The 27,105-nt window shown below is 60.4% G+C and overlaps 1 protein-coding gene across 6 annotated transcripts; it reads left to right on the forward strand.

The window, feature by feature from the left end:
* The first annotated feature begins 76 nt into the window (after positions 1-76).
* Positions 77-27,105, forward strand: LOC118666427 (kielin cysteine rich BMP regulator). 6 transcript variants are annotated; one of them, XM_036328747.1, is made up of 42 exons: positions 119-274; positions 2,475-2,641; positions 3,214-3,403; positions 3,484-3,560; positions 4,146-4,230; positions 6,636-6,703; positions 6,936-7,032; positions 7,172-7,254; positions 7,444-7,537; positions 8,301-8,389; positions 11,082-11,175; positions 11,307-11,386; positions 11,463-11,556; positions 11,891-11,976; positions 12,048-12,129; positions 12,352-12,504; positions 12,608-12,714; positions 12,790-12,883; positions 13,598-13,771; positions 13,895-13,977; positions 14,122-14,215; positions 14,306-14,494; positions 14,735-14,905; positions 16,158-16,334; positions 17,071-17,156; positions 17,418-17,508; positions 17,638-17,720; positions 17,824-17,917; positions 18,826-18,999; positions 19,232-19,314; positions 19,818-19,938; positions 21,023-21,102; positions 21,293-21,392; positions 21,803-21,891; positions 22,213-22,315; positions 22,398-22,549; positions 22,852-23,024; positions 23,101-23,212; positions 23,308-23,409; positions 24,105-24,269; positions 24,800-25,106; positions 25,239-26,598. In XM_036328747.1, the coding sequence occupies exons 1-42, from the start codon at positions 196-198 to the stop codon at positions 25,514-25,516; spliced, it is 5,100 nt and encodes a 1,699-aa protein (XP_036184640.1). In that variant the 5' UTR covers positions 119-195; the 3' UTR covers positions 25,517-26,598. The 6 variants fall into 6 exon arrangements, 5 of the variants coding, with proteins under 5 accessions (XP_036184642.1, XP_036184645.1, XP_036184643.1 ...); XR_004970966.1 differs by lacking the exon at positions 25,239-26,598 and having other exon boundaries at positions 78-274; positions 24,086-24,269; positions 24,800-24,934; XM_036328749.1 differs by lacking the exons at positions 24,105-24,269; positions 24,800-25,106; positions 25,239-26,598 and adding an exon at positions 26,605-27,105 and having other exon boundaries at positions 77-274.

Consider the following 27,105-nt stretch of genomic DNA (forward strand, 5'->3'; position numbering starts at 1 on the left):
GACTGGGTCAGGACCGGAATGGGACCCCGGGGTCGAGGTGCCAGCAGGGGGGTAGGCGAAGCCTGCAGGATGACAGACTCCAGAAGCCCTCCCTGAACAAAGACTGGGTGGGAGGCGGCCTGGTGTGTCCCCACCCCGCCTCCCCCAGTGCCTCTGAGCCCAGACCACAGACAGCAGCAGCCAGACAGAGCGAGCATGGCGGGGTTGGGGGCCGCTGGGCAGCTCCTCCTCCTCCGGCTCCTGAGCCTGGCGCAGGCCCAGGGGGTGGGCAGAGGTAAGTCGGGGAGGCAAGGGCTTAGGGTCGGCCAGGCAAGACCCGTCCTTGCTCAGACCAGTCAAAGGGAAGGAGCTGGGGCTGCAGCTGCCTCTCCCAGCCCTGCCTGGGGCTGGAGGAGCCAGCGTGGTGGGGGAGCTGGGAGGCTGGGATGTGGGGTCCAGGAGCGGGAGGGGGCTTCCCGCTATGGCCTCGGGAGGAATTCCTGCAGGCTGCAGCGGGGGAGAGGCTGCCCTGGAATCTGGGAGTCTGAAGTTAATTATTTGTCTTGAGAACCAGGAAAAAAGAGGCCCGCTGTGGGAGCTGACTGAATCTCTGAGTCTGGCTCTCCCCCAGCGGGACGGGCGGGAAAAGAGGGATCAGAGAGGGGAACTGAGGACGGGTCCGCGGGGAGCAGCCAGGCTTTGTGCAACCCTCAGGCGCCCTTCCTGTGGGTCTCTCCAGGCACGGGACTGCCCCATCTTCCCTGGGGGCTCCAGGGGACCCCCAGCCTCTCCCGGACCCTCTAATCGTTCCTGCTTAGGCCGGTCTGGAGGAGGATCATGGGGGATGGGAGTCGAGCTGGGGTGGAGGGTGTAAGATGCTGAGACCCCGTCTTGGACGCCCTTCACGGGCTGGCCAGGGAGGCAGCTGGTGCAGGAGCCAGGGCAGAGCGCCATTCCAGGTGGCCCTGCGCGGGGAGGGGGCGGCAGCATGCACCAGAGGTTTGGGTGCCCACATCTGTTGGGCTGTTAGAACCTGGATGTGGGGGTAGCAGGGCGGCTGAAAAGGTGGGTGGCACTTGTGAAAGGTCACATTTGGACCCGCTGCTGGGAACCTCTAGGCGTGTGGGTTCGAAAGGCTGTGCCAGGGGCGGGGAGCAGCTGGAGGCGGGAGGGCTCTGTCTTCAGTCTTCTTGGTAGAGACAGAGGGCGAGCAGAGGAGAGGCGGAGTGGGCTGGGGACGCCTGGGTGGGACCAGAGCCGACGGGGTGTGGGGGAGGTGCAGGGAGCTGAGCCCCAGGTTTCTGAGTAGGTGGGGGTGGCATTAACCAAGCCAGGAACCCAGGCCATGCAGGTTTGGAAGAAAGAGGACAACGTAGGTTTTGGACTAGAATCTCCACCCGCCTTGGTGATGGCAGCGGGGTGGTGGGGAGAGTGGGCGACATTGGGCCCCTGCCTCACTAGTGTCCGTGAGAGAAACCCTTTTAGCCACTAATGAGCTGCTTCTGCAGGAAAGACCCTCCCTCCCCCTCCTCCGCCCCTCTGTGCCCTGCCACCCCACCTGGAGGTCTGTGGGGTGACTATGGAGTTAGCTTGCCCCCTGCCACGGCTTTTCTGTCTCTGCCGGCAGGAGAGGAGTCCATGTGAGGTGAAAGTGGCTGTCCCCAAGCCTATGTCTGAGCTCAGAGGCCCCCCTTTCCCTCAACGTAATGTCACCTAGAACCAGGGTCAGCTGTCTCCATTCCACCCGGAGCCTTGCAAGCTAGAGGGGGCCCTGCCAGTAGCTTCCCCAAACCCTTCGGGGAATGCAGCCTAGCCTCACTCTCTGGAACCCACCCTGCCCCATGTGGGGTCCCCTGGCCCCTCGGTCACAGCCTGGACACTGTGGCAGGTCTTCAAGGTGGGAACAGAGAGTGGAGTAGCATAACCCCCCCCCCCCAACACACACACACACACACACACACACACACACACACACACACAGTCTCCAGGAAGGGCGCCTTCTGACAGCAGGCGGCTGGCAGGGTTTGCTCACACCAAAGCCCGGCACCTTCAAGCAGCCGCCTTTCACACGTCAGCCGCCCTCTCCTGCACTTCAGCCTGTGCCGGCTCCTGGGCCTCCCAGCATGGCATGTCAGCTCTGGGCTGCCCCTGGCCACGTCCCTGGCCCAAGTGAGGATGAATGACCCTGACGTGCAGGGAGGCTCTGGTCGAGATACTCCCTGTGCCCCCAGAGGCCCAGGATCCCTGCGGCTGGCACCTGCCTGAAAGGTTCCTGCTACTTGGGAAAGCTGGCCTGGGTCACCTTTGTCCACTCAGGGCTCTCTCCCCACTCCTCCCCTGCCAGATCTTCACTCTAACAGCCTCACAGACCCTGTCTCCGTCCATGGATGACGGTGGGCAGGTGGACAGGGGAGGGGCACACCATTGGGAAGACAGGACTCAGGACTTTGCTAGCCCCTCACCCCGAGGCCCACCCTGGATTCTTGTGCCTCCAGGTGGCGCTGTCTCCAGGGAGTCCCTGGGGCTTGCTGACATCCATGACTACCAGCAGCAGGCCCCGGCCAGCTCCTCAGACCCCGCTGGGGCCTCCCAGGAGCAGTGGCGCCCTCTGCAGGAGTCACTGAAAAGGCTGGAGGCTGAGGTGACACAGCTCAGAGAGCAGGTACGTTGGAGGCGGGCCTGTGTGCTGTGCGCTGGGGTAGGGCAGGCCTGTGTAGTGGGAGGAAAGGAGAGAAGAGCTGGGCGTGGGGAGAGATGGCGCTAAGGGACCCTAAATAGTTTTGTCTTAAATGTACATGGAGAGATTCTTATCTGAACAGTTCTTAATATCATTTCTTTCATAAACATGAAGAACCTCCAGGGTATCTGTTTTGTCAACCCAGACCTTCATATTCTTTCATGTATTTGCAAACATTATAGAGCACCTATATAAGTGTATATAAAGCCCCAGGAAAGATTTTGAATGAATAAAGGACTTCAATTGTTGGGGTGGGAGGATGGGCTCTCCTCTGTCCAAAGGAGAAGCCTGGGGGCCCCATGCCCCCCTGGGGTCCGATCCAGACCTCAGGTCGTGAGAACTGTGACGGTTTGAGCTGGATGCTGACTGACTAGAGAGGGACCCACGTCTACCTGGACCTGTCAGATTTCCTTCTCATGCTGCCTCAGTTTTCACAACCCACAAGTCTGTGGGGGAAGCTGAGCCAGCACCTCCAACCCCCCAACTCTTTGCTCCAGAACAAGGACCTGCAGGAGAGGGTGAGGCAGCTGGAGTCCTGCGAATGCCGGCCCGCTTCTCCCCAGTGCTGGGCTCTGGGGCGGGCCTGGCCTGAGGGGGCTCGCTGGGAGCCTGACGCCTGCACAGCCTGCGTCTGCCAGGGTGGGGCTGCGCTCTGTGGCCCCAGGCCTGGCCTGCCCCAGTGCCGTGGTGAGTGCCATCCCACCTGCCTGCTGCACCGCTGCGGGGCCTGGAGATGGGCCTGAGTGACAGCACTATCTCCTTCCCAGGCTGCAGCCACAATGGTCAGGCCTATGGCAATGGGGAGACCTTCTCCCCCGACGCCTGTACCACCTGCCGCTGCCTGGTGAGTTCCATGACCCACCTGAATGTCCCATACCTGTCCCCTTTACCTGGCTGCCTCCCTTTAGCTGCCTCCCTGTCCCTACCCCCAAGCCTGGCCACTGGTGGCCTTCAGCTGATTCTCAGTAGTTTTACTTTCTGGGGCTCAACCCCCATGCACATGGAGGGCAAAGAGAATGCTGTTGCCTGGCTTCCTGCATCACCCCTCTCCTGTGGACTCTCACTGTCCGGGCTCGTCCATCTGCCCCTGTCATCTATCCACCTGTTCGCCCTCACCTGCCTCCAGAGCCACCTTCTCCCGGCCTGTTCCTCACTCTTTCGTTGAGGAAGGTCTTGGTCCCCTCCTAGGATCTCTCCACTCTGGGAATTTGGTGGCACCTGGGAGAGATGATTTCTGGGACCAGGGAAGTGATGGGGTTGGGGGTCGGATGTCTCTTTTCTGCCCTTGGACCAGGAGTCGCCCATGACCCTTGAGTAGACTCAGCCTCTTGCTGCCCTGGCAGGCCCCAGCCTGGGGGAGGTTTTGGTCCTGGAGGCCCCACCCTCCAGGCTTGTGGTGCCGGTGCTCCACCCATCTGCCTCCCCACAGGAAGGCGCCATCGCCTGTACCCAGAAGCCATGCCCAAGGGGACCCTGCCCGGAGCCAGGAGCATGCTGCCCACACTGTGAGCCAGGTCAGCCTCCTGCCAGCCCCAGCCCTACTTCCCAACCTTATTCTGGGGCCCCGGGGCCATGGTCTGCCACCTGCCACCTGCCACAGGCCCAGAGGGTGCCTGCCCACTCGATCTGGCAGGGCTAGAGGGCTCCAGAACTGAAGCACAGTCAGCAATACCCTGACTGTGGCCTGGGGCTACAACTGCCCTCTGGGAGCTTCTGGTCTTACTGAGAAGATACAAGATCAATGAACACGCCCTGGCTGGTAGCCCAGTTGGTTAGAGTAGCAGTCGCCAACCTTTCAGACCTCATGGGCCACCGGTTGGCAATCGCTGCTCTAGGCAGCCCCTCCTGCAGGTCAGCTCTGGGCCACTAGGTACCTCCACCTGCCCCCAGCCTCCCTGCCCCGTCCAGCGGTCACCAACCTTTCAGACCTCACGGGCCACCAGTGTTCTGAGAACCACTGGCTGGCGACCGCTGGGTTAGAGTGTTGTCCCCATATGCCAAGGTTGTGGGTTTGATCCCCAGTCAGGACACATACAAGAATCAACAAATGAATGCATACATAAATGGAACAACAAATTAATGTTTCTCTCTCTCTCTCTCTCCCTCCCTCTCTCTCTAAGATCAATAAAGTAAAAAAAATCCAGTGAACAGATTAAAAGGAGGTGTAGAAAGGCAGTAATTGGCAGGGACTCCTACCCAGATCAGGTGCCAATGGGTTGTCTGAGCTAGATCTTCAAGTGAAAGTGGGATGTCACCAAAAAGAGACAGTGCTGCAGGGTCCTTTGGACACAAGATTGGGGGGCGGGGCGGGGGGGGAAGGTTGCAGGAAATCAGTTTGGAAAGGCCAGTGGGAACAGATTGCTGGAAGCCATGCAGTTTGAACTTCCTTCTGTGGGCAATAGGGAGCCACGGAGAGTTGAAGAGCCAGAGTGTGGCATGTTCAAAGAGCTGTTTTAGGAGTAGTCATCTGGCATATGCTAGATGCAGAGTGACCAATTAGGGGACTGTAAAGCGGAGTCAGGGATGGCCATGGGCTATAGAAGGAGGGGTATTTCTAAAGAACGGGAAGGAGCTGGTGACGGGTTGGATCCCACGGAAAGGGCAGTGGTGCCAGCGAGATGAAGAGAGCTGGGAGGAAGCGGAAGCCATGCTGCTGGGGCTTGTTGCCAGCTCATGATCAGGGAGACTGGGTTGTCGGATTTAGCAAATAAAAACACAGGATGCCCTGTTAGATTTGAATTTCAGATAAGCAAGCCATACTTTATTAGTGTAAGTATGCAACGTGGAACATACACTAAACAAGTATGATTTGTTTATCTTGTCAACACAAGAAACATCCAGACACATAAATAATTTTTATAAGAGTGTGTTTGAGCCAAACTGATGACATAAGCCAAGGAGCAAGCTCTCAAATGTTCTGGCGCATAACAGATTTGCAGCTTCTTTAATGCATTTGAAATTAAGGAGGGGAGATAAGGAAGGTTGGAGAAACCAAGGCAGGAATTGGATTCCAAGATAGTTAAGATTATGTGCTCTCTTGAGGGTGGTTTTGGCTTATTTCAAAAGTGTGTTAACCTAGTGGCACAATAAAAGCAAAGATCCCCCCACCACCACCACCACCAAAAAAAGAAAAAATATGTAAGTTTTTTACTAAGAAGTTATATGCCTGGGCATTACTACCCATCACGATCTGCCCAGTTAGGAATTCATGATCAGATCACCCTGTGAGGGGTGGATTTTTTTTTTGTTAAAGACACCCTGCCCTGGCTAGTGTTGCTCAATGGATAGAGCATCAGCCTGCGGACTGAAGGGTCCCAGGTTCGATTCCAGTCAAGGACACGTGCCCGGGTTGTGGGCTCAATCCCCAGCAGGGGGCCTGCAGGAGGTAGCCAATCAATGATTCTCTCTCATCATTGGCGTTTCTCTCTCTCCCTCTCCCTTCCTCTCCGAAATCAAGAAAAATATATATTTTTTAAAAAGGCACCCCGCCCTGGCCGGTGTGGCTCAGTTGGTTGAGCGGGGTCGCATGCACCAAAAGGTCGCCGGTTCGATTCCCGGTCAGGGAACATGCCCGGATTTTGGGTCTGATTCCCAGTTGTGGTGCATATGGGAGGCAACCGATCGATGTTCCCTCTCTCTCTCCCTCCCTTCTTCTCTCTCTCTAAAAATAAAAAGAAATTTTAAAAAAAACATCTTTTAAAAGCACCCCTTCCTCAACACTTCCATCAGCTGTAAATAATGGAAATCGACTGATTGTGTTAGAGTCAGACGCTTTACTGCCATTTCCTGGAAAGTGGAAGTAAATACCAAGATCTCTGCCATCCACCACCCGAAGGTGCTCCCTTGTCACGGGGCCCTCCCGGGTGCTCTGGCCACAGCCTCTGGGTCTCTTACTGGGGGACGGGCCTTGGTGTTGTAGGCTGCCCTGAAGGTCCCGGGGCTGGGGAGACGTGGCAACCCGAGCCCTGTGTCACCTGCACCTGCCAGGTAAGGGATCAGAGCCTGTCCCCACCCACCACCACCACCCAGGTCCCTGCTGCTCTGCTGGTAACCCCCAGGCCTGGGAGCGCCACCCCAACCTGGGGCCTGCCAGGGCTGCTGCTGCCACCCAGGCATCGAGGCCCGGAGCCCGCTAGGCCTGCCAGGCCAGCGGAGTAGCTCCCAGGAACCTGCAGTGGAGAGAGAGGGAGGGAGGGAGGGCTCAGTGTCTGCCCCACAGGCAGGGACCGTGCGGTGCCAGGGGCCCTCGTGCCCAGAGCTCACCTGCCTGGAGAGCTACACCCCACCGGGGGAGTGCTGCCCCGTCTGCCGGCCAGGTGACCTCCCCACCCTGCCTTCCCTCCACCCCCTCAGCCCCGAGGGTCCGGCACCTATTTGGGGTCATGCCTTCCTGGGGGTGATGCCTGCTCACCCCGCTCTCACCTGACCAGCCTGTCATCCTGGCACCCTCCCCAGGCTGTGAGTACGAGGGGCAGCTTTACGAAGAGGGGGCCAGCTTCCCGTCCAGTTCCAACCCTTGTCTCCAGTGCTCCTGCCTGGTGAGTCCCTGCACCCTCTGCCCAGGCCCTGCTCCTCCTGGGAGGTCCCCTGCTCTCAGCCTCACATGTATTCCGGGCCTTTCACTCTCTGCCTGACCTGTGCCCACCTCCCAAGGGTGCCCACACCTGCCTGCCGTGTTCTCTCTGGGAGCCAGACCCAGAGGCTTTACAGCTGTTGGTACGTTACAGAGGAGCCTGGTTCGCTGTGTGCCCATGAAGTGCCCGGCCAGCCCCTGCCCTGAGCCAGTCCTGAGGCCTGGCCACTGCTGCCCGGCCTGCCCAGGTGAGCCCTGGCTCTTCCCTAGGAGGCTCCAGGCAGGGCTGTCACGTCATTTCCTCACTCGGAGCCCACCCTGCTGGCTCGGACCTGGGGGTCCGGGAGCTCAGATTCTGTCCGTACCACACTGTGGTGGGGCCTCTGAGTGAGTTGCTCTGTGCAGTTCCCCGTCCGTGGGGTGTGGGTAATGATATGCTACCTTAATAATGCTGACTAGTACCTACTGTGTGCACCTAAGACCCGGTGGGCCCTGGGCAGACCACTAGAGGGTGACACTGCGTCACACACCAAGACTGTCTCCAAAGCAGGAGTGGAAGCAGGCACCAGGTTCCATGGAAACTCAGGGGGAGGAGTCCTAGCCCAGGTGGGCTCAGGAGGGCAAGCGTCCTGAGTGAACCTTGGGGATAAAGAGCAGTTGGCCAGGTGGAGGGTGGAGTAAGTCGAGATCCATCCCAGGAAGAGGGGGGAGCTAGAGCAGAGGTTTGGGACCGACACTCAAGAGGGAGTTTGGTGGATGGTAGGTGGGAAGGTGCAAGCAGACAGATCTCACACGGGAGGCGGGGGAGTGGGCGTGGCACGCCAGGTCCTGGAAGGTGTGGAAGGCAGGCCAGGAGTGTGGCCTTGCCCAGCTTGGGACGCTGGCAGCCAAGAGCGGTCTAGGCAGAGGCATGACCTGGTCTAGCCTGGGCTCAGAGGAGAGGGGGGGCAGACTGAAACTGGGGTCCAGGCTGGCTCCCATCGGGCCTCCTCTCTGCCCCTCTCCCCCCAGCCCCAGGCTGCACAGAAGGTGGCTCTCGCCGGGAGCACGGCCAAGAATGGACTACACCTGGGGACCCCTGCCGGCTCTGCCAGTGCCTGGTGAGCCCCGACCTGCTCCTGCCCCCCCCCCCCGCCCCCGCACCCGGCCCACCATATTCGGCCTTCATTCCACTGAGCACATCCCAAAGTCATTGTGAGGGGTCAGGGGTGGAAAGGGCCTGATCTGGGGCGGGGTCATGCCCGTCTGCATGCCCAGCTCTGAGCAGCGCATGGGTGCAGCATGGGTTGGTGAACTGAAGTCAAGGAGCTTGCAGCTAGAGGAGTGAGGCCAGGCAGGATGTGGCCGGTGGGACAGGCCCGGGAGGGCGAGACGCAGACGGGTTTGAGGTGTCTGGGACTTCGAGGTCTGATCAGTTGCCACAATGGCATGTGGCCACTGAGCCCTTGAGATGTGGCCATCCGATCTGAGAGGGGTTTTCAGAATAAAATACACACCAGTTTAAACACGGAGTGCGAGAGAAAGGAGGGCACGCTATCTCATCATACGCTGTGCCGATCACACATTGAAATAACATTCTGGATATATTGGGTTGAGTGGAACATTAACATCTAGTTTCACCTGTTTCTGTTTTTTGGAATGTGACTACTAGAGAGTTTACAGTGACCTACGTGGCTTGTGTTGTATTTCTGTGGGGCAGCACAGCTCTAGAAAGTCTTCATGGAGGGTGGTGTTTACCTGGGTCTTGGAGGGTGAGTAGGATTTAAGCGGGGTGGTGGGCGGGGGAAGTGGGGACAGACGCTCCAGGGCTTATGGGCTGAATGTTTGAGACCCACCCCCCCTTTATGTGCTGAAATCCTAACCTCCAAGGTGATGGTATTAGGAGGTGGGGCCTCTGGGAGGCGCTTAGGAGCTGAGGGAATGGGACAGGGGTCCTCAAACTTTTTAAACAGGGGGCCAGTTCACTGTCCCTCAGACCGTTGGAGGGCCGGACTACAGTTTAACAAAAAACTATGAACAAATTCCTATGCACACTGCACATATCTTATTTTGAAGTAAAAAAACCAAAACGGGAACAAATACAATATTTGTATTGCATGTGGCCCGCGGGCCGTAGTTTGAGGACCCCTGGAATGGGGATCACGCCCTTAGGGCTTCAGCACCGCCCCTCCCCCCCCCACCCCCCCACCCCCTGTATGTGAGGACAAGAAAACAGCCGTCTATGAGCCAGAAAGCAGGTTCTCCCAACTGCTGGTACCTTGATCTTGGACTTCCAGCAGCCCAAGCGGAGGAGACACCAGGTGTAGGGACATCGGGGCAGAACCTGGGGGAGGAAGGTGGGGACCGGAGAACTACGGTTCAGGCAGGGGCATGTGGAGGAAGGCTGTTTCATGGGCCTGAAGCCAGCCACAGAGCACAGCCTGCCAAGGACTAAGGAGCCCATTGTGAAGGCCGTGGACCCTCTACAACCATGTGCTTCCCTCCCTGTTCCCACTGGCCCCGCACACACCTGTGAGAAGAGTCACTGGCTGCCCAGACACTAATGGTGCTAGAGGCGGTGCGTCCAGGTGTGGGTGTGAGCTCCAGGGCTGGTCTAGGTGGCCAAGGCCAGGGGGAGTAGCAGCAGCTGCTGTTGGGTCGCTGCCAGCTTCCAGAGGTTGACGCCTCACCAGACACCTCACCTCAAGCCCATAACGGGGCTATGAGGAGAGGAATGTTATTATCTCTCTTTTTTTATTTTATATTCTCACCCAAGGATATTTTTTCAATTGATTATTTTTTTTAGAAAGAGTGGAGGGAAGTGGGGGAGAGAGAGAAATATCAATGTGAGAGAGAGACATTGATTGGTCGCCTCCCACACGTGCCCTGGGTATCAATCTGCAACCAAGGTACATGCCCTTGACCAGGAGTTGAACCCGGGGCCCTTCAGCCTGACGGCCGACGCTCTAACCATTGAGCACCGGCCAGAGTGTGTCTTTTTTTCCCAACGAATAAACTGAGTCACAGAGGACTTACGTAGCAAGATAGGTTATACATCTACATGAGTTTCCTAGGGCTGCCATGACACAGTGCCACAGATGGAGTGGCTTAGCCAACAGAAACGTGTTGTCTCGTGGTTCTGGAGGCCAGGAGTTTGAGATCAAGGTGCGGTCAGGGTTGGTCCCCTCTGAGGGCTGTGAGGGAGGATCTGCTCCGGCCTCTCTCCTGGCTTCCGGCGGTTCACGCTGTGGTGTTCCTAGGCTTCTGCCTTCATCTTCACGTGCTGCTTCCCGTGTGTGTGTGTGTGTTTATGTGCGTGTGTATGTGTGTGTATGTGTTTATGTGTGTGTTTATGTGTGTGTATGTGTGTGTGTTTGTGTGTGTGTTTATGTGTATGTGTGTGTATGTGTTTGTGTGTGTGTATGTGTTTGTGTGTGTGTTTATGTGCGTGTGTGTGTATGTGTTTATGTGCGTGTGTGTATGTGTTTATGTGTGTGTGTGTGTGTATGTGTTTATGTGGGGGGGGGGGTGTCCAAATTTCCCCTTTTCACAAGGACACCAGGCATTGGGTTAGAGGCCACCCCACCCTGGCAAGACCCTCACCTTAACTCTACCTCTACAACAGCCCTAGTTCCAAATAAGTCACATTCTGAGGTGCAGGGCGATGGAGGGTAGGACTTCAACAGATGAATTTGTGTCTGTGGGGGACACAATTCCACTCATAACAACGTCTAATGAGTGGGTAGCTGGGACACAAATGCTGTTTCTGCCACGTGGCTGAGCTCTGATGGCCTCATCCGCCGCCCCTACCAGGAGGGCCAAATCCAGTGCCGCCAGCGAGAATGCTCCAGCCTGTGCCCATACCCTGCCCGGCCCCTCCCGGGCACCTGCTGCCCCGTGTGCGATGGTGAGTCCGTGGGTGGAGCCTGGAGGGGCTCCAAAGCTGATTGAGGGCCCAGGCTCGGTCTCCCACGAAGTCCAGGACTTGGGGCAGTGGGGGACCCCTGAGGAGGGTCTAAGGCACCCTCTCCCCAACAGGCTGTTTCCTAAACGGACGGGAGTACCGCAGCGGGGAGCCGGTGGGCTCCGGGGACCCCTGCTCGCACTGCCGCTGTGCTGTGAGTGTGGCCGCCCCGCAGGGAGGGCCTGGCCCCCGGGCCCGCCTCTCCAATGCTGACCAGGCCCTGTTGTCAGAACGGGAGCGTCCAGTGCGAGCCCCTGCCCTGCCCGGCTGCGCCCTGTAGACACCCTGGCAGGCTCCCCGGGCAGTGCTGCCCCGTCTGTGCCGGTGAGTGGGAGGCTGCAGGCCCTGGGTGAGGGGCAGGCCCTGGCCAGAGAGTCCCTGGCCGGTGGGTGCCGTTGCTGCCTTGGGCCTACAGGAGGCCCCCTTGAGTTCAAGTCCAGAGGAAATCCTTTATGGAACTAAGCTCCTGTCCCCACCAGGAGGGACTAGGTCCCCTTCTCATGGCACACGGGCACTGTGGTGGGGCCCTGGCTCCTGGGGGTGTGGGGCTGGCCGGGACCCCTGAAGGTGGCTGTCCTCATCAGGGTGGGAGGTAGATGTCAGGGGGAGTGAGGCGTGCCCGTCAGCCTCCAGTCCTGTCCCCCACCCTCCTGTCCAGGCTGTGAGTACCAGGGACACCACTATCAGAGCCAGGAGACCTTCCGACTCCAAGAGGGTGGCCGCTGCCTGCGCTGCTCCTGCCAGGTAGGCGGCCTGGTCTCACGCCCCAGATCGGCCTTCCTGAGGGCCTCTCACCCAGTGTCCCTCCCTCCTAGGCCGGCGAGGTCTCTTGTGAGGAGCAGGAGTGCCCGGTCGCCCCCTGCACCCTGCCAGACTCTGGTCCCCAGCTGTGCTCAGGTGTGTGTGGGGGAAGGGGAGAAACAGCGGCAAAGGGGCGCTGCTTCCAGTGGCTGGAGGTGGAGGGGTGTTCCTTCAAGTAAAGGGGGGGCCTTGCTAAGGCCACCAACCCTCCCAGCGTATATTCAGAGGCTGCTGTGTGGGTGGTAAAGCTGGGGTCCTGGGAAGGGGAGGGCGGGTGGAGGTGTCTAGGTTGCCATGGTGACGGCCCCCTTGCTGTAGCCTGTGTGCTTGGTGGAGAGGAGTTTGCTGATGGCGTCCAGTGGGAGCCTGATGGTCAGCCCTGCACAGCCTGCTCCTGCCAAGACGGGGTGCCCGTGTGCGGGGCTGTGCTCTGCTCCCCAGCCCCCTGCCAGCACCCCACCCAGACACCTGGTGAGTGCCCCGCCCTGATCTGCCTTCCACCCCCCCACCCCCCCACCCCCGCTGTGCCCCACCCGCCCTGATCAGCTGGGCTCTGACCGATCTGCCCGCCCAGGCGCCTGCTGCCCCAGCTGTGAGAGCTGCACCTACCATGGCCAAGTGTATGCCAACGGGCAGAACTTCACGGACACAGACAGCCCTTGCCACGCCTGCCGATGCGAGGTACCCCCCAGGCTGGCTGCTGCCCTCTGAGCCCCTCCCAGGGCTGATCCCCTCTGCCCTCTCTCCCACTCCCAGGACGGGACCGTGAGGTGCTCCTTGGCTGACTGTCCACCCACACCATGCGCCAGGCCCCAGAGTGGACCAGGCCAGTGCTGCCCCAGGTGCCCAGGTACATGCTCACTGGACCTGTCTGGCTCGGGGGACCTAGGCCTGGCCCTCCCACTACCCCCTGGGCACAGCAGTCCCCTTAGAAAGCCACGGCCTTCTCAAGGCTCAGCCTGGCGAAGCTTGGAAGGCACAGGGCGTGGGTGGGAGGGAGACTTGTTTCTCCTTCATGTCCCCACGTCACCCTTCTTTCCCATCCAAGTCTCCTCTTCCCGCCCCGCACCACTCAGATATCTTTGTCTATCTGCCCGTGTAACACACCACGTTCATGCCACACACCACGTTCATGCCACACACCACGTTCATGCCACACACCACGTTCACGCCACACACCACATTCATGCCACACACCACGTTCATGCCACACACGTTTGGATGTGCCCTGAGGGAGACGGGGTGCTGGAACGCAGTGTGCCCCGCCCCTGCCCCCTGGAGAGTGTGCTAGGGCGTGTGGCACTCAGGAGCCCTTCAGCTTTTCACCTTCAAGGCACACACATGTGCCTGCAGGTGAAAGGACTGTACACACGCGTGTGTGCACACGCTCACACATACACACACGTGTGTGCTCAGAGAGACACCCATGCCTGCATCACAGCCCCCTCCTCTCCTTCTGTGGGGACGGCTTCCACCATAGCTCGGGGCTCCAAGGGGAGAGGAGCTGTCTGCCGGCTCCTGGCGCCTTCAGTCTTGTCCCCATTCCTCCCCACCCCCTGCCCAGACTGTGTCCTGGAGGAACAAGTGTTTGCGCACGGCGAGAGCTTCTCCCACCCCCGAGACCCCTGCCAGGAGTGCTGGTGTCAGGAGGGCCACGCCCGCTGCCAGCCTCGGGCCTGCCCCAAGCCGCCCTGTGCCCACCCGCTGCCTGGTCCCTGCTGCCGCAACGACTGTCATGGTGAGGCGGACAGGAAGGGGGTCTCCTGGGATGCTTGGCCCCTCCTGTGGGCACTTGGGGCTGGGAGGGCATGACCTGGGGCAAGCAGGGCCTCTCCCCGGCCTCCAGCTGCCCCTCCCCCAGGCTGTGCCTTCGGCGGGAAAGAGTACCCCCACGGAGCAGACTTCCCCCACCCCTCTGACCCCTGCCGCCTGTGTCACTGTCTGGTGAGTCCGCCGGGGTGGGAGCAGTCAGGGGAGCAGGGTGGGGCTGGGGGCGGCCAGGAGCAGTCCACGCGGTGGGCAGGGAAGGGTGGCGGTCACCTCTGCCTCCAGCACTCACCCTGCGCCGCGGTGCCTCTGTCCACGCAGAGCGGCAACGTGCAGTGCCTGGCCCGCCGCTGCCCTCCGCTGCCCTGTGCGGAGCCGGTCCTGCTGCCCCGAGAGTGCTGCCCGCAGTGCCCAGGTGAGAGCTGCACCCCGGGCCGCGCCTCCCCGGGGTTGGGGGCTCTGCAGCCTCTCCCGGGCCCCCAGGATGCATGCCGTCTGGCCTCAGCCTCCCCCTCCAGCTGCCCGAGGCCTGGGGGCTTGGAGCCCGTGCGCCACCAGGAGCACTTCTTCCTGCCGGGGGACCTCTGCCACCGCTGCCTCTGCCTGGACGGCTCCGTGTCCTGCCAGCGCCTGCCGTGCCCGCCCGCGCCCTGCGCCCACCCGCGCCAGGGGCCCTGCTGCCCCTCCTGCGACGGTAACGCCCTGGCCCGCAGCGCCCCGCCACCCCTGCCTCCACCTCCGGGCGGAGCCTCCCCGGTGTGGTCACCCGCTGACACCTGGCCGCCTTTCCCCAGCTCCAGCCTGGGCGCCACCCCGCCTCCCCCTCCTCCTGGCCTGCCCCCCCCCTCAGGATTTGGGGGGGCCGTGCCCGGGAGGCGGTGGGCCTGGTAGACAGCCACCACAGCCCCTCGCCCTGCCGGTCCCCGCCCCCTAGGCTGCCTGTATGAGGGGACGGAGTTGGCCAGCGGGGAGCGCTTCCCGTCGCCCACAGTGCGGTGCCACCACTGCCTCTGCCTGGAGGGCAGCGTCAGCTGCGAGCCCAGGGCCTGTGCCCCTGCCCAGTGTCCTTTCCCTGCCAGGGGCGACTGCTGCCCTGCCTGTGACGGTGAGGGGCAGGGACAGGGGGTGGGCGAGGCGGGAGGGCTGGGTCAGGGTCATCCTCACTGGCCTGGAGAGGGCCCCATTCTTATTACACTAAGAAAGAAGAAGCCCTGGACGAAAGCCTGGGTTTGCTGCTGCCTCTGATGCTGTTTGGCTGTGTGACCTTGGGCAAGTTACATAACCTCTCTGAGCCTAATTTCTGTCAATGTTTGAAAAAACACAACATAACATTTACCATCTCAACCATTTTTAAGTGTGACTCTGGGCCTAATCTTAACTCCTGTAAAAAAAGAGAGTTGAACAAGACCAGTTCCCCAGTCTTCAGTCACTCCTGTTTATTATCTTAGCAGTTGTTTCTAATACCCTCTACCACCTGTAACTTTATTTATTTAGTGTTTTTCTTCAAATTGGAATTTTAAATTGAAATTTATTTAGAAAGGAACCTTTATATCATACTGTAAATGGAAAACTAGATTTTCAAGAAGTAGAATATTACCATTAAAGTGAATACAATTGAAAATCAAATATTAAATTCAAGTCAGATACTTTTGCCTTCTAAGGCTTTGAGCCTGAGACTCACCTCCTGTTTCTCATTTTTACTGACTTTTTCTTTTAAAGAGAAGTTTTAGGTTCACAGCAAAATTAAGAGGAAGGTGTAGATTCTTCTCATATATCCTGCCCCCCCCCCTCATTACCAGGGCCCCCCACCAGGGCGGTACATTGGTTACAGTTGATGAGCTCACACTGACAGGTCATTATCACCCAAAGTGCCTTCTTTTTCAAAAAGGTCAGAAAGTGTCAGCCACTCAGGGCAAGCTGCCCCACCCTGGGCCCCGGCCCCTCCTTGATTGATCAGAGGGCTTGAAAGAGCATTGGAAAGGGGATGCCTTGGGTCCAGGCCACCTAAGTCATCTCAAGCATCTCCCAGCTCTAAGGCCAGGTTGGAAAAAATGGTGCCTTCTGGCTGGGCAGTGGCCTGCTGGGCATTCAACCCTAGGGACAGATTCCGTGTGGGTTTTCCCTATAGATTGGGACGGACAGGAAGAGTTTTCTGCCAGCTGAACTGGAGAAAGTTTGCCCTTTGGCCAGTCCAACTCTCCACTTCTGTGTCCGTCAGCCTGGATGGAGGCCTCCCTCCCCACCGTGGCCATGTCTCTGAGGCCTTGGACTCAGGCCAGGGGCAAGCTTACAGTGGTGACTGCTGTCCTCTCACCCCTTCCTGACCCCACCCTGCCTCTCCCTGTCCTCTCTTCAAGGCTGTGAGTATTTTGGGGAGTCCTACCTGAGCGGCCAGGAGTTCCCAGAGCCCCGAGCGCCCTGCAACCTGTGTACCTGCCTGGAAGGCTTTGTGACCTGCGGCCGCAGACCCTGTGAGCCTCTGGGCTGCAGCCACCCGCTCATCCCATCTGGGCACTGCTGCCCCACCTGCCAGGGTAGGGCAACGCCTGCCCTCCCACCGCCCCGCCCCTTCTGGACCTCCAGCAGCCCAGAGGCACGAGACAGCCGCCCTGCAGACCCACACCCTGCGTTTCCATCACGCGCCTCCACTGTCTGTGTCCTCTGTCCCTGCTGTCCCCTCTCACTGGTGTTGGGCTCACCAAATAACTGGTTCCTGTGCTTCCAGACCTTTCTGCTCTTACGTTGTCCTGCTGCCTTCCTAAAACAGCACATCACTCAAAACTATTCCCACTGCCCTGGGTGCCTCGGGGCCCCGCCCATCGCTCACCTTCCTCTGTGAGCCCACCTCCATGCTCCACCGCCTCCCTGCGTGCAAAGCTCACCACTTACAGCCCGCTGAAGCCTCTCCTCACCCACCTTCCCAGCCACCCTCTCTCCCTCTCAGACCCGTAAGCTTTGAGAGGTCCCAGGCCGGCTGTGTGTGCGTGTGTGTATGTGTGTGTGAGAGTGTGTATGTACGTGAGTGTATGTGAGAGAGTATGTGTGTGTGAAAGTATGAGTGTGAGTGTACGTGTGTAAGCGTGTATGTGTGTGAGAGTATATGTGTGAGAGTATGTGTGTGTGTGAAAGTATGAGTGTGAGGGTATGGTATTGTGAGTATATGTGAGTGTGAGTGTATATGTGTGAGAGCGTGTGAGTGTGAGTGTGAGTGTGAGGCAGGAGACGGTTCTGTTGACAGCAGCTCTCCCACTGCCTTCCCTGCTCTGCCAGGATGCCTCTATCATGGAGTCACTGCTGCCCTAGGAGAGACCCTCCCTGACCCACTGGACCCCACCTGCTCCCTGTGCACCTGCCAGGTGAGGTGGCCCTTGGGGAACCCGGGAACCTTCACCCCTGACCCTCCTTTCTGGCCGGGTTATTTCTTCCACCCCAGTCTCACAGGCCACCTCTGCCTGTGACAAGTGGGACAGGACTGGACTCAGGCCTCCTGGCCAAGCCAGGGGGGTTTGCGCCTGGCAGGCCCGGTGGGGGTGCCCCATCTTGGGGCAGTGTGAAGCCTGGGTTGAGGGTGTAATTACATGGGGATCAGGAAGTGGCAGTGTGACCTCTCTCCCCAGGAAGGTTCCATGCGCTGCCAGAAGAAGCCATGTCCACCTGCTCTCTGCCCTCACCCCTCCCCAGGCCCCTGCTCCTGCCCTGTGTGCCACAGTGAGCTGCCTTCCCCACACCCAGGCCCCCGGGGCCCCTCCCGGCCCCTCCTCCTTGCCTTTTGCCAGGCCTGAGGTTGGACAGGGCAAGGTGGCACAGCGTCCCACCCAGAAAGCATGTCGCCCACAGGATGCTTCTCTCGGGGCCGGGAGCACCAGGATGGGGAGGAGTTTGAGGGGCCCTCAGGCAGCTGCGAGCGGTGTCGCTGTCAGGTATGGCAGGGAGGTGGCAGAGGGGCCTGGGGTGCTGGCTGGGCACATTGCCTCTAGGGCACCCAGCCTAGGGAATAAGTCACTGACACAGCATCTTCTGCAGGCCGGCCACGTCAGCTGTGTGCGGCTGCGGTGCCCACCCCTGTCCTGCCCACTCCAGGTCACCGAGCAGGGGAGCTGCTGCCCTCGCTGCAGAGGTGTGCCTGGCCGGTGGGGCTGCCCCTTGCTTCTGCCCCTGGTCCCAATGCGCCTCCATCTGCCCCACCTCCGTTCCCTCAAACTCCCCTCCTGTCTTCCCACCTCCCTGCCCACCCAACTGCCCTCCCACACCTCTGTCTTGAGACTTCACCGCTGTCCTCCTTCAGCTCTTCTTACCTGGCCCTGCCCCTGGCCTGCCCAGACCATCTCCCCCTCCAGAGGCTTAGTAGAGCCCCCTCAAAGCTGCCCCCTGCCTAACCACACCCCATTCATCATCATCATCACATTTACGGAGCATATACCAGGAACTAAGCACTTTAATCCACACAAAGATCTTAGCAGGGAGGCACTATGATTATTATTCCTATTTCACAGATGGGAGAACTGAGGTGCAGAGAGGTAATATAACTGGCAGGTGGCAGAGACAACCTTTGCTTCTAGGTTGCCTGAATAGGAGCCTTTCTGACCTGCCCTCTGCCCAGCATGGCTTAGATTCCAGAACCATGACAGCATCTCACTGTGCGGGGGCAGCACAGAGGAAATTCTATTTAACAGCTATGGAGTCTGAGTCTGGGAGAGATTGAGTTACCTTTCATTCACTCTGCATGCATGTATTAGGTGCCTGCTGCATCCCAGGTACTGGTGCTGATGCTGGGCTACCACAGGCAGTGCCTGCTGCCTGGCCTTGGGTTTAGCAAGCTGACGTGCCAGGGATTACAGCCCAGGAGTTCCGAGCCCAGCCTTGTCTTTCCTCCACCGCAGACAGCAGTTCTGCCAGGCCACCTCCCCACCTCACCCCTGCAGATCCCCTCCTAGGCCAGACCCCAGGCCCTGCTGACCACCCAGGGTGGGCCATCGGGGGCATACAGAACCCAGACTCAGAGTCACCCCTGCCCACCTGGGACAGGCTGCCTGGCCCACGGGGAGGAGCACCCTGAAGGCAGTAGCTGGGAGCCTCCGGACAGCCCCTGCTCCTCCTGCATGTGTCGCGAGGGTATTGTCACCTGCGCCCGAGTCCAGTGCGTCAGCTCCTGTGCCCATCCCCGCCAGGGGCCCAGTGACTGCTGCCCTCGATGCTCTGGTACTGGGAGCCTGGGGTGGGGTGGGTGGCAGGGAGGTAGTGCCTGGTCAGCATCTCCCTGCCTTGACACTGGGTGGGGCGGCAGAGACCAGCCTTTCCAGAAGTGGCTCCTTTTTTGTACACACCCCAATCCTGGGGGCTGGGGTCCCTGGGGGACAGAGAACCCCACCCCTGGCATTGCTGCCAGCCTGAAGGCTTCCTGGTCCTATTCTGCTCTTACCCCACCCCCAAGACTGTGAGCATGAAGGCCGGAAGTATGAGCCAGGGGACAGCTTCCAGCCTGGGGCAGACCCCTGTGAAGTGTGCATCTGTGAGGTGGGTGAGGGCCATGCTGAGGGGTGGGGCACCATGGGGGCAGCCTGGACACTGCGGGCAGCAGGCACTAGGAGGGTCAGAGACAGGAGAGTGTCCCAGTGGCCAGGAGGTGAGGCAGAGCTTGGGGCGAACAGCCAGCAGGGCCCAGAAGTCTGGGGTTAGCCGTGGCACTGCTGCTGACTGTGGGGAGGCAGTGGGCAGGCCCTTCTGGCAGGAGTGTAGAGTGGGTGTGAATAGGATGGGCGAGGAGACACCTGGGAAGTGGTTGGGGCCACTGAGAATCTCCATCAATGGGGAGCAGGCAGTGGGGTTGGGAAAAGGGTGGCATGAGAGTACAGGAGGGTCAAATGTCACAGAAGGTTCAGGCCCAATGACTGGAAAGGGAAAGGGAAATCATCGCTGGGGATTAGGGGTGAGGAGCCAGTCTGGGGGCTGTTGAGGAGGTGTTGCAGGCACACGGAGGGGTCTGGGGCCCAGCCCTTGCTCACTCATTCCTGTTGCAGCTGCAGCCCGAGGGGCCTCCCAGCCTTCGCTGTCACCGACGGCAGTGTCCCAGCCTGGTGGGCTGCCCTGCCAGCCAGCTCCTGCCCCCGGGGCCTCAGCATTGCTGTCCCACCTGTGCCCGTGAGTCACTGATAGAGGGTAGCAGGGCTGCCACCCCCTGACTGACACCGGAAGTGCCAGCCAGCTCTCTGCCACAGTCCCAGCCCCAGACCTTTCCTGAGTCCAGAGGACTGTTCTAGAAGCCCTTGACCTGCCCTGGCGGGTGAGGCTTGCACCACCCTAAGGGGAACGGGAAGCTGGCAGGGACCTCTTGACTCATTTTGCCCAGGAGGGGGTGCTGTGGGGTGGCAGTTGTGCCAGCTGCTGGCTTTTGAGGACAATGATGTCAGGTCAAGACGGGCAGTGAGGGGAGAGCCATCTTATCAGCACTTGTGCTTCAGGAAAAGAGAAAAAGACGAACACTTATTAAGCACCCCTGCATGCCATGCGCTGCTTGGTGATTTTATTTTTTTAATATATTTTATTGATTTTTTACAGAGAGGAAGGGAGAAGGATAGAGAGTTAGAAACATCGATGAGAGAGAAACATCGATCAGCTGCCTCCTGCACACCCCCTACTGGGGATGTGCCCCGCAACCAAGGTACATGCCCTTGGCCGGAATCGAACCTGGGACCTTTCAGTCTGCAGGCCGACGCTCTATCCACTGAGCCAAACCGGTCAGGGCACTGCTTGGTGATTATCTCATTTAATTTTCACAGTTACCCAGTGAGGTAGGTATTATTATTATTATTCCCTTTTTACAGATGAAGGAACTGAGGTTCCGAGAGGTTGACTGATCTGCCTAAAATGGCACAGGCACTGAGGATTGGAACCGGGTTACCTGGCTTTCTGCTTTCTTGTGCCGCTGTAGCCAGGCGATATGAAGGGAGCCGGGCGGGGAGCGGGCAGCACGGCGTGTGGTCCTGAGGGCCTCAGGCTAGGGAAGCCACACGTGGTCAGTGCCCAGCCCCCTCTGCCCAGTAGCCTAGCAAAGTTCCTCTAGAAACATCCAAACTTTTCTCTGCTGAACCAGCGGGAAAGGATTTATCCTTCCTGGAGACAAGGGCCGGGGACATGGGTCTGAGGATAGAGTGGGTGAGTGCGATCACCTGGGCTTACATCCCTTGCCCCCCTTTTAGCCTCAATTGCATTCTTGTCTACACAGAGGCCTTGAGTAACTGCACGGAGGGCCTGCTGGGGTCTGAGCTGGTCCCGCTGGACCCCTGTTACACCTGCCAGTGCCAGGTGAGCCCTCGGCCTTGGGGATTCCCAGAGCTTTAAGAACCGCCTCTGTGGGCTGGGGCCGAATCTCCCGCTGCAGCTCCGGGATTCCCACTCACCCGGCATTCGCCCACCCGTCCTGAATGTCACGTTCTGCGAAGAGCCGGCTCCCTCCCCCATTCTCTACCCACCGTGTTCTCATGCCCTTTCACAGGACCTGACTTGGCTCTGCATTCACCAGGCCTGTCCTGAGCTCAGCTGTCCCCCATCAGAGCGCCATACCCCCCCTGGGGGCTGCTGCCCTGTGTGTGTGGGTAAATGCTGGCTTCGTTCTTTTGTAGAAATGGAGGGGTTATCATTGGGGTGGAGGAGAGGCCCTGAGGCAGAGGGAGGCAGAGAATGAAGCCTGGATTCTCAAGGCCTGGCCTGAGGCCTGTCAGTGGGCTCAGTACCACAGGCCCCTGGTAGGGTATTGCACTGCCCAGCTGGCAGCCAGGCCCGAGGAGGGCTCCAGCCTATGGCTCTTTCGGCTTCCAGAGCCCTCTCCACATCCCCGTTGCAGGGTCTGCCCTCTAGTAGGCCCCCTGCATGTGGCTGAAGAAATCAATACCATCAGGGTGCTAAGTGGGTGGGGGGCACCCCTGCTGTGGGCCTTCAGGGTGCGCTCCAGGGAGGAGGGATGCAGCTGGAAGGACAGCGCTCCCCCAGCCTCATTTCCCATCAGAATGTGTGGTGGAGGCCCAGGGCCGGAGAGTGGCGGATGGAGAGAGCTGGCGGGACCCCAGCAACGCCTGCATTACTTGTACCTGCCATGTGAGCTGGGGGTGAGGCGTGGGGGTGGAGGGCCTTATAGAAGAGGGGAGCCTCAGGACGCTGGGCCAATGCATATGGGGGGGTGTGTCTTTGAGGTAATTAGGAAAGGGCGCCCCTCTGGGTGAGAGGGGGCAGAGGCATCCCTGTGCTGGGCACGGAGCTGAGGGCTGGACTTCAGGCCTCACCTGAACAGGAAGTGGTGGTTCTTCTGGAGCAGCTCCAGGAAGAAGGGGCTGCTGCTTCAGAACTGAGCCCCCAGAAGTGTGACCAGGGACCCCGGGTCCTACCGGAAGTCCCTAGAGCAGTGGCCTCTGTCCTCAGCGGGGCCGCGTGGAGTGCCGCCTTGAGGAGTGCCAGGCCCTCTCCTGCCCACACGGCTGGGTGAAGGTGCGAGACACTGGCAGGTGCTGTGAACGATGCCAAGGTGCGGGCCGGGTGATGGAGGGAGCAGCACCGAGACCCAGGGTGAGGCAGGGGCAGCTGACCCTTGCCTTCCCCCCTCCAAGTCGCCTCAGCTCCCGCCCAGTCATGTGAGCACCAGGGCCGAGAGGTGGCCTCCGGGGAAAGCTGGGCCGTGGACCCCTGCACCAGGTGCTCCTGCGTGGCCGGCGCCGTGCGCTGCCAGAGTCAGCGCTGCCCGCCGCTCTCCTGCGGCCCTGTGAGTGCCCGTCTAGGGCGGGGGTGGGGGGAGGATGAGTGTGCACGTGGCACCGCCGCCTGGTGCAACGGGCTGGGAAGGAGGGACCGGGCTGGGCCCCGGCCGCCGAGCTGGGGGCGGCGAGGGGGGGGGGGGGGGCGGCGCGGCGCGGCGAAGGCTCCTGCAGTTCCCGGAGAGACCGCGAGGCGGCGCCCTGAGCCCGCTCGCAGTGCGTCTGGGAGCCCGAGCGCCCCGGTCCTCAGAGGCTCTGCGTGGGGCTCCGCCGGGACCGCGCGTCTGACTCTGTCCCGGGCGGAGGCCAGGACGAGGCTCCCGCCCTGAATCCCGGCAGCTGCTGCCCCCGCTGCCTGCCGCGGCCGGCTTCCTGCGTGGCCTTCGGAGACCCCCATTACCGCACCTTCGACGGCCGCCTGCTGCACTTCCAGGGCAGCTGCAGCTACGTGCTGGCCCGGCACTGCCGTGGAGGGGACTTCAGGTGCGCAGCCCCCCCGCCTGCTCCCTGCCCCGCACCCGCTCCTGCTGACCACCGCGCCCGGCCTCTCGCTCCGCAGTGTGCACGTGACCAACACTGACCGGGGCCGGAGCGGCGTGGCCTGGACCCAGGAGGTGGCGGTGCTGCTGGGAGACGTGGCCGTGCGGCTGCTGCAGGGCGGGGCGGTCACGGTGAGGCGAGCCGAGGGCCGGGGAAGGGCAGTCCCGCGCCGCCGTCCAGGCCTCCGCCCAACGTCGCCCCTCCTCCCGCCCTCCCTCTCCTCTAGGTGGACGGGCGCCCTGTGGCCCTGCCCTTCCTGCAGGAGCCGCTGCTGTACGCGGAGCTGCGGGGAGGCACCGTGATCCTGCACACCCAGCCGGGGCTCCAGGTGCGGCCTGGCCGTGGGGGTTGGGGTGGGGAGGGGGGGCCGGGGGTGCTCAGGCTGCTGTGTCCGTGGAGGGCGTGGGGGTTACCAGCTACTTCCCGGGCCACACGGAGGTGGGAGAGTCCAGAGAGCTCCTGTGCAATGAAAGTTCTGAGCCTGGTTTCTAATCTTGGCTCAGCCATCGACACACTGGGCCCTGGGCCTGGACCAGTCCTCTGTGGGCCGGTTTCCTCGTTGGTAAAATCGGGGAAGGATTCGCGGAGGGTCAACTGAGGTCTCCCAGGGCCTAGGTGGCTTCAGGAGTCCCTCCAGCTCCCAGGCAAGGAGTGATGCACTCCCCCGCAGCCAGCAGAAGACACTTTGTAAATTCCTAGAATAGGACTTGGCTACACTTGGGATACAAACTCTAACTGCGTCCTGTCCGCTGTAAGGCCTGAGCACCCGGGAGATAGTGCATCTCTGGAAGTGGGCTGCATTCACCTGGGGGCCCAGTTCAGGGATGCTGACGGCCGTGCCTTCCTGGGAGCTGTGCTGGCGGTCATAGTCCCGCAGCCTGAGCCCGCGGGGCCTGGGCCGGGCCGCCTCCCCCATGGAGAGCCTCCCTCCTACAGCAGGGGGCGCGCTGACACAGTGTGTGCGGCCAGGGCGGATCTTGGGCTTGTGTTTCCCCTCTCTCCAGTCCCAGCCTCCCCACACAGGTGCTGTGGGATGGGCAGTCCCAGGTGGAGGTGAGAGTGCCTGGCTCCTACCGGGGCCAGATCTGTGGGCTCTGTGGGAACTTCAATGGCTTTGCCCAGGATGATCTGCAGGGCCCTCAGGGGCTGCTCCAACCCACGGAGGCTGCCTTTGGGAATAGCTGGCAGGTGAGTGATACAGGAGCCGGGAGCCTGGGGGGCGGGGAGCGGGCCGAAACGGCACAGTTGAGCACTAGTCTCAGAGCAGCGCTTTGGCGTGGACATGGGGAGCAGGGTGGACACAAGATGGGCTTTGGGACTCTAAGGCTGGCTCGGGAGCTTCTTGCCTGGCATGGAGCTGGAGGAGGCAGAAAGGCCTGTTGAAAGAGGCCTCATCATCTAACTCCCCAAGCCCTGCGTTGCTACTCACAGGCTGTGTGACCTTGAACAAGTTACTTGCCTGCTCTGGGCCTTGGTTTGTCCCCAAAATGGGGACAAAAGAAAAGTACTCACGCTTTCTGTGCTATTCTTTTTTTCTTCGTTATTGATTAAGGTATTACTAGTACATATGTGTCCGTATCCCCCCCATCCTTTGCTATTCTTGTAAGGGGGTTTTTGAAGCTCAAACAAAACACTGGGTGGGAAATGCTTTGAAGAACGGCAGGCAAAGGCCAGCTGCCCAAGGATGCGGTCACGCCAGGGCCGCTTTCCTCACCCAGGTCCCCGAGGGGCCGGGACCTGGCCGGCCCTGTGCCAAGGGCCGGGAGGTGCATCCCTGCCGAGCAGCAGGCTACCGTGCCCGGCGTGAGGCCAACGCCCGGTGCGGGGTGCTGAAGTCCCCCCCGTTCAGTCGCTGCCATGCCGTGGTGCCGCCGGAGCCCTTCTTTGCCGCCTGTGTGTATGACCTGTGTGCCTGTGGCCCCGGCTCCTTGGCTGACGGCTGCCTCTGCGATGCCCTGGAGGCCTACGCCAGCCACTGTCGCCAGGCAGGGGCGACGCCGGCCTGGCGGGGCCCGTCGCTCTGTGGTGAGCCAGCAGTGCCCGGGGTGGCATGGGGAAGGGGGTGGCACAGAGGGCCAGATCTGGGTGGGGGAGGCACAGGGAGGGCTGCAAGGGGTGAGCAGGTGACTGGAGCCCTGCCTTCCACTCTGCCTGCAGTGGTGGGCTGCCCCCTGGACCGTGGCTTCGTGTTCGATGAGTGTGGCCCGCCCTGTCCCCGCACCTGCTTCAACCAGCACGTCCCCCTGGGGGAGCTGTCTGCGGACTGTGTGAGGCCCTGTGTCCCTGGCTGCCAGTGCCCCGCAGGCCTGGTGGAGCATGAAGCCCACTGTATCCCACCTGAGGCCTGCCCCCCAGTCCTACTCACTGGGGACCAGCCACCCCGAGATCTGCTCAGCCCCAGCCAGGAATCCCGGGGGACACCTGACCCAGGATGACAGCGACCGGGACTCATCAGACCAGAAGTCTCTCCTTGGAGAGCAGCTCCCACCCTGGCCAGAGCTTCAGCGAGAGTGCCCTGCGCTGGCACTGGGAGCCTGGGCCCATGTCCCACAAAAACCCCAGCCGTGTTGAGTCAGAAGCAGTAAACTCGGGGCCTGACCTAAGGCTGCCTTGTGTGTGTGCGTGCTTCCTCCTGGCGCTGGGGTGGCGACATGGGCTGCTTGGGACATGGCGGCCAGAAGTCAGGTCCCCAGAGTCAGAGCGGTGGCAGCTGTGGGGATTCAGCTCTGGACCTTGCTCACTCCTGTGCCTGCATCCCTGGGCTGCCCTTGCCCGCCACACCCTGGTGCTGCCCTGCAGTGGGCAGGCGGAGCCAGGACTCCTGGTCCCAGCCTGCGTTTGCCGGTAGCAGGCATGGCCTGTGGCCCCGATGGGGCACCCTCTGTGGATCATGTGGAATCCTGCAGGGGTGCTCAGTCCCCACATGGCAACCTGTTTTCTCTTGGTTTGGGGATACCAAGTGCTCAGGGGCCACCGGGGCCACTCAGAGCTGGTGATAGAGGGACCCTGTGCCTGGAGTGGGGATCAGGACAGTGATGAAATACAGACACAGATACAAGTGCACAGACATCCCCCCACACACACACAACAAGCGTGTATACCTGTGTGCATCCACAGCCACGCCCACCCTGATGGGCCTGTGGGCCGGGGACACACGTGCAGTTTCTGAAGACATCCTTGTAGGGGAAAGAACATGAGCTTTGAAATAGAAAAACTCTATTTCTTTGAAAAGAAAAACATCTTTTAAAAGTGAACTCTATCTTGAATTCTCTTTACCTCCTACTGGCTATCTGACCTTGGTGTGTTAGGGACCTTGGCTAAAGGGGGCCCTGCACTCATTGCTGGGTCCCTAATATTTCAGCAGGAGGAGGGGAGAGTGTTGGGCTGGATTGAGGTCACCTGTCTGCTTGCTCAGCTGCTTCTGCCGAGGCTGCTCTCTGGGCTCCCTGCCCTGTGGCGTGGCTAGAGCAGCAGCAGAGGCGGCGAAGATCACAGCCTCTCCTGTCTTCATTCCCTCCCCTAGTTACAGCTTATGCAGGCTGTGTCCTCATCTGAGTATTGCAAGGAACAAGCAGAATGAACAGCGCTCTGTACGGGGACAGCTTGGAGCCAGCGCTAGGGATGCACCCGCCATGGCCTGCCCGTCACACTGTCCTGCCGGTCACACTGTCCTGCCCGTCACGCTGTCCTGCCGGTCACACTGTCCTGCCCGTCACACTGTCCTGCCGGTCATACTGTCCTGCCGGTCACATTGTCCTGCCCGTCACACTGTCCTGCCTGTCACACTGTCCTGCCGGTCACGTTGTCCTGCCCGTGCTGGCTCAGAGCCTGTTCATCCCCGCCACCATCTCCAGCTGAGGGAGACAGTGCCACCTGCTGGTTAGGGCAGCTTACTTCTGGGGCCCAGTGCTCTGATCTGTAAAATGGGGGTGAGAATGATAGCACCTACTTCAGTGATGGCGAACCTATGACAACGCGTGACATAGGTGACACGCGAACTCATTTTTTTGGTTGATTTTTCTTT

This window comes from Myotis myotis, unplaced genomic scaffold (assembly GCF_014108235.1).
Source record: "Myotis myotis isolate mMyoMyo1 unplaced genomic scaffold, mMyoMyo1.p scaffold_m19_p_11, whole genome shotgun sequence".
NCBI lineage: Eukaryota > Metazoa > Chordata > Mammalia > Chiroptera > Vespertilionidae > Myotis > Myotis myotis.

Bases quoted from the DNA above. Each gene is read 5' to 3' on its own strand.
- LOC118666427 (XM_036328747.1), top strand. From the start codon at position 196: ATGGCGGGGTTGGGGGCCGCTGGGCAGCTCCTCCTCCTCCGGCTCCTG. The intron at 3,561-4,145 runs GTGAGTTCCATG...GCCTCCCCACAG, and splicing joins GTACCACCTGCCGCTGCCTG to GAAGGCGCCATCGCCTGTAC. The intron at 22,316-22,397 runs GTGCGGGCCGGG...CCCCCCTCCAAG, and splicing joins GTGCTGTGAACGATGCCAAG to TCGCCTCAGCTCCCGCCCAG.